The sequence below is a fragment of the Macrotis lagotis genome, chromosome 7, assembly GCF_037893015.1.
Source record: "Macrotis lagotis isolate mMagLag1 chromosome 7, bilby.v1.9.chrom.fasta, whole genome shotgun sequence".
NCBI classification, from domain to species: Eukaryota; Metazoa; Chordata; class Mammalia; order Peramelemorphia; family Peramelidae; genus Macrotis; species Macrotis lagotis.
The window spans coordinates 210697079-210708952 of NC_133664.1; the positions used below are offsets into that span (position 1 = coordinate 210697079).

General features: G+C 38.8%; 1 protein-coding gene across 11 annotated transcripts in view; it reads left to right on the top strand.

Annotated features, from left to right (window-relative positions):
* WNK1 (WNK lysine deficient protein kinase 1) overlaps positions 1-11874 on the top strand; it is a 161587-nt gene that overhangs the window by 146524 nt on the left and 3189 nt on the right. For all 11 annotated transcript variants that reach the window (XM_074194710.1, XM_074194701.1, XM_074194702.1 and 8 more), the window contains 4 exons: positions 818-1491; positions 2724-2926; positions 4704-4898; positions 11490-11665. In XM_074194710.1, the coding sequence (XP_074050811.1) occupies positions 818-1491; positions 2724-2926; positions 4704-4898; positions 11490-11665 (1248 nt within the window). The remainder of the gene's footprint in view (positions 1-817; positions 1492-2723; positions 2927-4703; positions 4899-11489; positions 11666-11874) is intronic.

The following is an 11874-nucleotide window of genomic DNA, read 5'->3' on the forward strand; positions in this document are numbered from 1 at the left end:
GTTGACTCTGTACCATTTATCGGGAGTGTTCTTGAATCTTTACCAGTGGAATACAATGACTAACAAATTCCTAAAGAATCATTTCTCTAATTAGATACAGAACCAGGACTAGAAACATTTTGCCCTTCACAATCTGGCTTTTGAATGCCCTTCTAAACTTTTCATATCTCCTTTAGACACCCAATTTATTTTATCCAAGCTGGCCTTTTTGCTTTCTCCCAGTCTTTTATTCTGTCTCCCATCCTTGAACAGACTTCTGTGCTTGGAGTAAACTCTCTCTTCACCTTTGCCTCTGAAGGAGGCATCTTTGTCTTCCTTCAAGGCTCAACTCTCAGGCACCACTTCCTATGGGAATCATTTCTTCATCTGCCTGGTTATGATCCCTTTTGCCTAAAATTATCTTATACTTCTGAGCACATGTTATATTTCTCTATTTCAGCATTTCTTACTCAGTAGGCTCCAGTATCCAGTGGAGTGCATTATGCTAGCACATTGTTTAATAAATCATTTATGTATTTAGTTGAATTCCTAATAAGTACTGTCTTAAATCTTAACTTAAAATTTCCCTGCTGCACTGTCTATTTTTCCTTTTATAAAACCAAAACAAAACCATTTCACTTCAGATAGTAAGAGGAAGGATTAGGATGGAAATATGGGAGGAGGCAATTTGAATCCTTTCTTTTCCCAAAATGAAGGGATTGGATACAGTTGACAGGGAAATGGAATTTCCTATTATTTAGGAGTATGCAGCTTTAGTTTGTATTTTTTGTTTGTTTTAGTCTATCCTTAAGGTTAGTATTTTTTTTTAAACTACTAGGTATCAGTTGCACCAGATGATTCATTGAAGGAGAGCAGAATTAAGTCAGAAGAAGTAAAATCTGTCCATTTTGAGTCAAGCACTTCAGAGTCCTCAGTGTTGTCAAGCAGCAGCCCAGAGAACACTCTGGTGAAGCAGAAGCCTGGTGGAATTGCCCCAGCTCTATGTGGCAGCTCCTTGGATATGGTTGATGGTGTTCCTTCTCAGAAAACTTCTGCTACACAGACAAAGCCAGAAGTTGAGCAGCCCACAACAGTTGGCCGTTTTCAGGTGACAACTACAGCAGACAAAGTTGGCCGATTCTCTGTGTCAAGAACCGATGACAAGGTCACCACTGTGGTAGAGAAAGAGCCATCTGTGACCCAACCTTCAATAGATTCTGAACAGGCTATTCCTTCTGCTGCAGTACCAAAGAAAGAAATGCCTGAATTGTTACCAAGTCATCTTAATGGGCCATCTTGTGACCTGGAAGCTGCCTTCCTAAATCAGAATATGGATGATGGTTCAGGCAGCCCACATTCTACTCAACATTTGGGCTCAAAAGGCAGCCTTCCTATCCAGAGCCTTAGCCAGAGCCTTAGTAATTCATTCAACTCCTCTTACATGAGCAGTGACAATGAATCAGACATTGAAGATGAGGACTTGAAGTCTGAACTACGTCGGCTACGAGAAAAGTAAGACTATTTTCTTTCCTTATGAAAGAAAAGGGAAGAACTTTAGAAATACCCCAGGGAAGTTTAGTGATCTTGTCATCAGTTAACTATGAAGTAGTAAGATTAATATTTCAGATTACAGATCCATAGCTCTCTCTACTACATATATCATAAGTGTAGGGAATGTCTTTTCTATTAAAAGATATAGATTTTCTTTGCAAGTAGTTGGAAAAATAAATGAAGTTATAAAAAAGACTTATTTAAAGTTATTTATTTAAAGTTGTCTGAGGGTTTTTTCATTAAATTCTCTTTTTTTTAAGTAGCTATGCTGCTATGCCACTGTGCCACAATTGCTCACTTGTATGCCTTTTTGAGACTAAATACCGTTACTTTGGCCCCTAAATATATACTTAAACATGCACACAATAGAAGGAATGAGTACAAGTCATTTATTTAAACAGTTGCTTTGTAGCCAGACACTATGCTTAGTGTTTTACAATTCTTATCCATACCCAGGAAGGTAGTTCCTCATTTTACAGTTGGGGAAACCGAGGCAGACAGGTTGAATGACTTGTTCATTGCATGAAGCCAGGTTTGAACTCAGGTGAACTCCATGTTCCTGACTCCATCCTCTGAGCCACATAAGTGCCAGTATAATAATAGCTAGCCTCCCTTAAATTTACTTTAAGGTGACAAAATGCTTTACAAAATCTCTTTTCATTTGATCCTCACAGTAACCACAGGTGCCCTTATTAACACTATTTTTCAGTTGAGGAAACTGAGACAAGCAGAGGCTAACTAATAAAGGCCCAGGATCACATACCAGGATTTGAGTTCGGGTCTTCCTGATTCTAGCTTACATATTTTATCAAACATTCTAAAATTGCCTTCTATGGATAAATGTCTGCTGTGAGGTCTGTCTAGGTAATAATTGATCTATATTTGCCCTCATTGTTCTCAAGCTACAGAAAAAAACAAAAAAATTTCAAAGGGGTGGTGGAAGACAGGAAGAAAAATTGGAGTTTCATCATAGTGAAAATTATTTGGTTTTAGGGAAAGGGTGAGTAGTGTTTTATAAGTTTTGAGAACAAGTTAACTACATTCAGGATAATTGTATGGGTCTTGATTCATAACTATTAATGAAATTTTAAGGAAATAATGAAATTAATGAAATATTAATGACTTGTCAAATTGATGTTATATAGTAATGGGTTGGGATGGAGTACATTCTTAAGTCTGTCTTTCACCCTTAGGCACCTTAAAGAGATCCAGGACCTGCAGAGTCGCCAGAAACATGAAATTGAATGTTTATATACCAAATTGGGCAAAGTTCCCCCTGCGGTTATCATTCCCCCAGCTGCTCCACTCTCAGGGAGAAGAAGGAGACCCACTAAAAGCAAAGGCAGCAAGTCTAGCCGCAGTAGTTCTTTAGGAAATAAGAGCCCCCAACTTTCAGGTAAGGAGCTATGGACAGGGTAAAAAATGTCTTCTCCCTTATATTTTTCCTCTTTTTTTTCTAGTATGGAAGCTGTTTAACCTTTTTTTTCTAGTATGGAAGCTGTTTAACCTATCTAGCATTTCAAAACTTATGCTTAGTTTTCAGAGGCTGATTTTCTAAAATAATTTACACATCTTATTCTCAACTTTCCCTTTCCTGCCTTCATTTTACCCTCGGAAATGGTCTTAGTGAATGGTCTTTTTAGCGTAATTCACATGTGAAACCACTTCACAATCTCTAGTGAAAGGTATAATTGAGAGCAATTCTCAGCTTTGCCACCAACTGAAATGTTACTAGTGTTTACCCAATCCTTTCTTTCAAAGGGGTTTAAAAAAATTAAAAGGAAAAAAAAGCCTTTTTTGAGCAGTAATTCTAATATGATTCCATAAAAGGGAAACTTGATTGATGTGTTACAGAGGACTCCTTTGGGAGTCTTGTAAGTATCTTATTTGGGACATCTGAAGTGACCTTCTGATGACATTATTCAAAAGAAATATATCTTGAGAATGGGTTCTATTAATATTTAGATTTAGATATGTGTGTAGAAGATAACATATTAAAATACCACATAAATAATAAAATATATAACATAAAACAATGTATGTCAAGCCACTTAGTAGCATAGCTTTTTTTCCTTCTGAGTAGTTTTTGCTTTACACGGAGTGTGATGGTTAGTTGTACGTGCTCTGGAAATGGCCATTGGTGAAGAATTGGCCATTCTTTGTCTCATTAGTGTTGATGATGATCCCCGATAATGAGAATTCATCTTAGTAAAATTCTGAAAAGGATTATCTAATTTTAAAGGATTATTTTGGTAAAACAGTTCTGTTTCATTTCCACCTTTCTTATGGACATATTCTCCCTTAGAGAGAGCTACCCTTCAGGCCTAGTGTTTTGTGACCTTTAGCTCTAATTCCTTTCCTCAACATCACAGGGAGCGCTCATAGTACTTACTGATAGAAAAATGCTTAAGTGGTATCATCTGCTAACCTTACCTGCTCCAAAAAAACCAGCAAGGGGTTGACAAACTTGTTAAACAGGAGATATATATCCAGGAATGAGAAATCAGGATACTGGACTAAGATACTGTCACTGGTGTGACATTTACCAAGAAGTAGGGTGCAAAAACTCTCTTGGTGTTCAGTGGCCACTCACACCATTTACCAGTTTTACTGACTTGGCAAGTGCTTCCTTAGAAGGAAAGCTAGGTAGAGCTTGGAAAACTAATTGTATCATATTTCAATGTCTTTCTCAATAGGGAAATTGGAACATTCTTTTCAACCTGATCGGAGTCAGAATTATCAGTTAGAAAATTGCATGTTCCCCTTGTCCTGCAGCTACTTCTTACTTGACTCAGACTTAACTACTCTGGGCAATCTATCTTAAAAACCTTCTTAAGTAGTTTATAAAGGGAACCTCCTGATTTACTATCAGGTTTGAGGGGAGGGCATTGGCTTACTTTGCACTCCACTCCTATATTTCCAGTCTATAAAGTTCTTTCTTTTTCTACAATATCTCTCATCCCCATCTCTCCCTGATTCCCACCTCCATCCCTCCCCAGTCAAAATATAAGATTTCTTATTTTTTTTCTACTGCTTAGTTTACTATTTCATGCAATCCATTCAAATTTGCCTTTTTTTGTAGCCTTACCTATCACTATCTATGAAGTGCAGTGGGAAGACTGAACTACTAAGAAACTTCCCCTTGTTCCTGATGCCACTCTGTCTTTTCACAGGCAACCTGTCTGCTCAGAGTGCAACTTCAGTTTTGAACCCCCAGCAGACCCTCCATCCTCCTGGCAGTATCCCAGAGACTGGACAGAACCAGCTGTTACAGCCCCTTAAACCATCTCCCTCCAGTGAGAACCTCTATTCAGCTTTTACCAGTGATGGTGCCATTTCAGTACCAAGTCTTTCTGCTCCTGGCCAAGGTAAGAAATCTATTGGCAACCACCATCTTTTGATAGCACTAAGGTGGAAAAATTGCCAAAGCCTTGGTGATGGATCAAATGCTCCTGAAGACTTCAGGGTAACAGCTTGGACTGAGGAATCTGAAAGCAAAAGACTTACCAACCAATAGATAATATATACACAACCTGCTCAGAAGTCTTAATCTTAAGACAGTTGGAGGTGATCAGCAGATGATAAGGTGGGTTTATTACAGAGAGATCAGTCAGTATGGGAGTTGGGCTACTATCTGGTCAAAGAGCCTCTTCAGGGAAAGCCATGTAGCGACCAAAATGAAAATGTACATGTCTGAGACCTTTATGAGGAGGTATCACTGCAGTCACTGATGGACTGGGGGCCCTTGAAAACATATCAGAAAGAAGATTGGGAAAGTGATGATATTCCCCCCCCCAAAAAAAAAAAAAAATAAGGCAGTAGTCAATACTAGGGGATAGTGCACAGATTGCCAGGGCAGATTTTTTTTTTCCTTCTGCTGGGATAGGGTCATTCTGTTTTCATTTAAACTCACTTTGCCACTTGTTTTACTAAACAAAACATTCCCATCAAAATGTTCTCCATTAATAATAGAAATAAAAAAAAATAGGAAATTTAGTTGTGGGATATCCAAGGAGGAAGAAAGGGTCTAAAGATAGATAACAGACTTGCTTCCAAAGAACTCAGAAGCAAGTATCACCATACCCTTTCTCCTCTAAGAACATTTTCAGGAGAATTGAAAGAAATTTTTGAACGAGTACCAAATCTTAGCAAGATGAATGTACTCTGTTATGAAGGGGCAAAATAAACTAGCATTATTCCAGTGAAGAGCTTTGAATTTTTACAGGTGGAGAGAATGGAATGGAACTCCTGGTTCCTACTCTTATCTGGGTGCCCTTCTCCTGAAGCTTGTTCTTCTTTGTGTCATCTTAGTACATTTCACCTCTCCAACCTCAAGTTTCTAACATCTTGTAGTTGTGTTCTATGTTTCTCTTCCTTTCTCTGTTCTTCCCTCTTTTCCCCCCACCTTCTCACAGGCTGTGCGAAGTTTAACTGTGCATCTGAGCGGGTGACGTTCAAACCTGGTGGCAGGAGGACCCGATTTCTGAGTACGCCCTGCTTGGCTCTTTGTGTGTAACACCTTTACTCCTTCCTTGTTTTTGTTTTTCTGCTGCTTGGATTTGATATTTCATGCAGCCCATTCTCATTTGTCTCTTGTAGTCCATGTTCTTAAGTGGCTTGGCTGAACTATTATTACACTCAGAAGTTTGGGTCCATTTGGTCTTATAACATAAAACTCTAGAAATAGAGCATATTTCTTGAACTTGTAGATGATCTTAATGGGATGCTGAAGATTTCTTCACATTACATTTAGCCAGTATATAGAGGGTTGTTCCAGCAGAACACAAGAACACACAAGTGTCTAGAGATAATGAACCTTGGACTTTTAAAGGTTATAACTTTAGGGTCCATGGTCTTGGCATTAAAGGTGCCAGAAAGATAGAATGGTTCTAGCAGCACATGGAAATAAAATTAGGTTGAAATATGTTGTAGGAACATGATGAAGTTTTTCTTGTTTATTCTGACTTCTATTTCATGGTAATTGAAGTACTCATAACAAGCCTTAATTTCAGTCCAGATTAAATAACCACAGAGTACTAGAATCTCCAAAAAACATAAAAACCTTATTTGCATTGCACCTGGATCCCATTTAATTCTTCCAGTAGCTCTCTAGTTAACTACTTTACTTTTCACCCCCAAATACAATAATTCATAGATTTTCTAATTATAAAACTTTCTTTAAAGGAAAACTAAAATACACTTATCTTTGTTATAGCTCCTTTAGTAAAAGCATTTCATTAGTTGGAAACTTGATTGCCCAGCAAAGATAGGATCTCTTCATTCACAAATGGCAAGTGAACTACAATATTTAGAAATTGCCTTATTATAATAGGCTTTTAAAATATTATCTGACTGTTCCTTATAAGGAAACTCAAAAGATAGTCTTTTGCAGAGTTTAAGGAAAAATCTTGTCTCTGAAGACCTCAAACTTCTGATGTAGTTATTGAGGTGTTTTTAAATGCATGTACTAATTATAAGTAAGGCTGCCAATATAATGCTTCTGAGTGTGCTTCAAGGGTGGTCAGACTTTCCTTGATGGAAATATTTCTGCCCCTCTGTTCTCTGTATTGACAGGGTCTGTAAGGGATGTGCTTTGATTCATCTTCATGGATCACATTTAACTTCATTCCCCTGCATCCTTCCCCTTTACCCATTTAACTTCATCCCCTTGCATCTTGTAGCCTGTCTCCTCCTACTCTTCCCCCGCAGCCCCCCCCCCCCCCCCCATTTTCCTTTTACTTTAGCAATAGGATGATCAGTATGGTAGGGGGTTCTCTAGACTTCTGCAACAGAGGGTGATTCCAAAATTATTTGACTTCTGGGACAGAATATTGTAACTGTTCTTTTCTAAAAGGACTTTGATTTAGTTACAGTCTCAGCAGTAATTTCAATGGACAAGTTTAAATTAGTGTAGCACTTTAAGAGTTACAAAGCACTTTTTTTTAGGGTTTTTTGGCAAGGAAATGGGGTTAAGTAATTTGCTCAAGGCCACACAGCTAGGCAATTAGTAAATATCTGAGGTCAGATTTGAACTCAGGTACTCCTGACTCCAGGGCTGGTACTCTGTCCACTGCGCCACCTAGCAGCCCCTAAAAGCACTTTTTAAGTGTTTTAACTTGATCATCACAAAAGCTTTCTGAGCTTAGGTCTTATAGTATTATTTGTATTTTATTATTGATGGAAACTTGAGTATCTACTGAAGTTAAGTGATTTGATAGAATTTGAATGAGATTTCTCCTAGCTCCAAATCAAGCACTTTATTTTACATCACCTTTCATATCCAACAATACCCATATAACTTGTTTCTATCTATAGAGAGGTATAAAGACCTAAAGTCGTGGAATTTGGGGGGAAATAGAGAAAAGATTCACATATCCTAATATGTCAGAAGTCTGGGGAGAGGATCCATTTCTGTTATTTTGGGATCGTTTTTAATACATTTCATTCTTAGCACTTCCTATGGAAGATAAAGGAATGGGCCCTAAGATGCATCATTATGCATGAAATAACTGCTCATGAGCCAGTTTCCAAGGGGCAGGGAAGCTAAATTATAGGAAAGGTGAGGTGTAGCTACGGTAGTGCATGGGTTCTTTGCATCATTTTTATCCTGTAAGAATAGTTTATTGAAAGCACGGCTTGGCTTGGAACATAGATTGCTGGTCTGCCAGAATCCTCTAACCTTCCCTTACAGCATAATCTTAAAGATTGCAATAGTGAGGGTGGGAGGAAACAAGTGAAAGTGAATAAATTATGAAACTGGGACTGTAATGCTGCTATGAAAGGCTTTGCAGATTCTTGATTGCTAATACATTTAATTGCCTACATTTTAACTACTCAGCAGGAGAAACAGAGTGGGAAATGGATCAGTGGGGAAAACTCTCTGCTTTGGGTATTTGAACAACCTTAAGCAAATAGGGCTTTGATAAATTCCCATATCTTAATCCCCAAACAGTTTGTCTTCTCCTTAACCAAGGATTTCAAATCCATTTGATAGACACTCATGAGAAGCCTTTCTGGGGGTGGGTAACTCAGATTAATTTGATTGGGTACAATCAGCAATAAACAGGTTTTTTGATTTCCAGATGCTATAGTTTTACAACTTTTTAAGGTTTGCTCTATTCCCCTGTAAATATCAAGGATCACTGGGTTCTACTACCCCCCTTCTCTACTCATGATTTCTCTTGCTGGGCCTTTTAATGCTATGTGCAGATACTAAATATTTTGCACTGATGTTTCTTTTAACACATTGCTCTTTCTTTGTGCTTCAGGGAAGATGGTGAAAAAAGTCTGTCCTTGCAACCAGCTCTGTAGTAATTATCTCTTTTCTGCTATTTTTGGTCGTTGATTGTTATACTGTTATCCATTAATTTTCCAGACCCCAAAGTCTTTATCTCTCAATCTGACTTCAGTCTTGCATTTGTTTGTCTCTTTCTGTCTCCTCTTATGATGTTTATTAATATTCCTAAATGTTATCAGGTAAATTAATTTTTCAGACTGAAAACACCTCAAGCTAAACTGTCAAGACTTTTGTCAATCCCCTTCAGAGCCAATTCCAAGGCAAATGATGAATTGACAACAGTCAGGAAGTTGTACAGGAGGATAAGAGATATCTGATTGTTTGGGGAAAGATAACTGCCACACTGGGAAGGGTTTGATTCAGTAAGATTGTATGTGGATTTAATTATTCCACTGCTACTTCTATTTAGGTTTAAAGATCAGGAATGATATTCATTAAAATCATGGAACACATTATGGTTATTTGGATTTAGTAAGGAGGTACACAGAGAATGGATAGAAAGACTAATGAGATTAAGTGAACTCTATTCCCCTTTCCTCCTTCTCCCCTAGCCCTCCCTCCCCCCACCCCCCAGGGAATACCCACAAATAGTAAGTTATCTGTCTCCAACAAGAAATAGGCTGGAATTTGAATCATAATGGAAAAAAAAAATCTACATGGCCTACATGGTCCCCAGTGGTCAGAATTGGGACTGTAACAGCTGGTTCTTAGTAAAGGGAGTTACTGTGTCTGATTCTTCCCCATGTCACAAGCCAGTATTCTATATATCCCAACATAGATACAGAGTGAAAGAAGATGAAATTAACCTTCTGTAGAGATAACTTGTTTTTAAGGGTTATAGCCTCCAGAATAAATGAAGAGGTATCACACCTAGCATGTGTAAATAAGAAGTTTCTTAATGTGAATAAGATTCTTCTTTCTGTAATTGAGCTTCCCTGTTAAAATACTTTGGCTTTTGATAGTTCCCTTATGTCTAACTGAACTTTTATCTGTTTTGTGCTTGCCTTATTTAATGACCAGGACCAAACATTTTCCCTTTAAATATTTCAACCATCATGCATGTGACCTCTTGAATTTCCATATTACCATGTCCACTCATCCTCACTGCATATGACTCCCACTCTAGCCCTATCTTCCGTTTGCTTTTCTAAAGTTCCCTGAAATTCTACTCTTCCTGTTCAGGTGCTTTGCACTAAAAAACAAAAATACCACTTTTAGGGTATATAGTCTTTATGAGGGCAAAGAGTCCTCCATTATTCTCCCCAGGTTGCCACAGCACTAAGAAAAACATGATGCCTTCCTCAGGAGCTTCCCTGAAAGGCTAGTCTAATCCTCTCTCAGCAGTGCTTGTGGGTCTAATTTCCTGTATCAGTCTTAGATTTGGTTCATGGCCAGTCTCTGATTAGAAAGGCCCTTTTTCTGGAAAGCTCCAGATAGTGGCTTTCAGTGTTTGTTGTCATGCAGCAGTTGCATGTACTTACTGCTGCCCATGACAAGGAAGCAAAGGCTAGAAGACTGGCTCCTAGCAGTTGAGTATCTTGACAGCCTGCTGGCTTGGAATCACATCCCAGTATGTTACACAGCTTTTATTTATCCTGCAGTGCAAATGTGAGATCTGATGAGAGTGAGTATGAGACAGTGACTCTTCTTTCCCTTTTCCCTAATACTTGCCTCTTCGAATAATCTTCAGTGTGCCCTCCAGCAGAGCAGAAATCAGGCAGGACACAGACTCCTTCTTTTCTCATCAACCATATAAATGAAATTACCTTCTCCATAGCCTCAAAGCTTTCCTATCCCTTGTGCACCTCTACCCCAAGCTGAATGTTCCTGCTGCTTCTATGTTAAAGTGCTTGCTGCTCTGGTTTGGAGAAGAAGTAGAAGGCCTTTAACAACCTCAGAATAGTTCTTTCTTTATGAGCCAAATGACCCAAGTCCATGATACTTTCAAGTTGTAAATGAACCTGCCTTGGCTCATCACATCAGGAAAGACAAATGCTCATTCTCTTCCAACAGTGGTGTCTACAAATTCATTTTTAATGGACTCAAGTTGTATTTGATAATAAACCACTACTTAATTTAGCCTCTTAGTTCAACTCTGGGATGTTCCTATGAGCCTAATGTTGAAGAAGTGAATCAGTGTCTACATGGGATTGTAGATCCTCTTTGAGATCAAGTCATTTCCTCCTTCCTCCTCCAACTTTGCCCTTGACATGAAAAGTCCTCCTGCTCTCCCCACTTCAAGGTGATTTGGAAACCAGAGCAGCTGGCCCCATGGACTGTAGCATTCCTTTCTGTCTTCCACAGCATGGGGGCTAGGAGCAGAGTAGTCACTGGCCCTTGGATGATATGTAAAATGAAAACCTGTTCCATTTGCCTGTTGTGCCCTTTAATGCTCTGAGGCCTGGCCTAGGCAAACCCTCATCTAGAATCATTCCAGGTACCTTGATAGCTCCTGAGAAAATCCTTCCTCATAATTCTGTTTAGCTAAAGCATATGGCTTACATAAAACCCAGGAATCTTAACTATTTGCTTTTCTTTCTGCATGGCTTCTTCCTTTTCCTATGCCCTCCATTTCATCATTTTGTGATCTTTAATCATCTCCTGAAAGTGAAACCCCTCCAAAACTTTTGTAACGCCTGTATTCTTTCCCTTCTAACTCTAGGGACCAGCAGTACCAACACAGTTGGGGGAGCAGTCAATAGCCAAGCTCCACAGGCCCAGCCACCCAGCCGAAAGGGAACATTCACTGACGATCTGCACAAGTTGGTAGACAACTGGGCCCGAGATGCTATGAATCTCTCAGGCAGGAGAGGAAGCAAGGGGCACATGAACTATGAGGTGAGACTTTTCTCCTAAACTATCTCAATCATTGAGACCCTCCTTACTAAATATTCAACTTATACCTGAATTAGCAGCAGTTCTAACAAGGACATTTTTATCTTCCACTTAATCTTGCCACTTTTTTTAAAGGACCAGTAAAATAGCTCCCAATTTTTTTCCCCCTTGGTTTTTCTTCTTTATCCCTCCATTAGTCCAACCTAACTTTT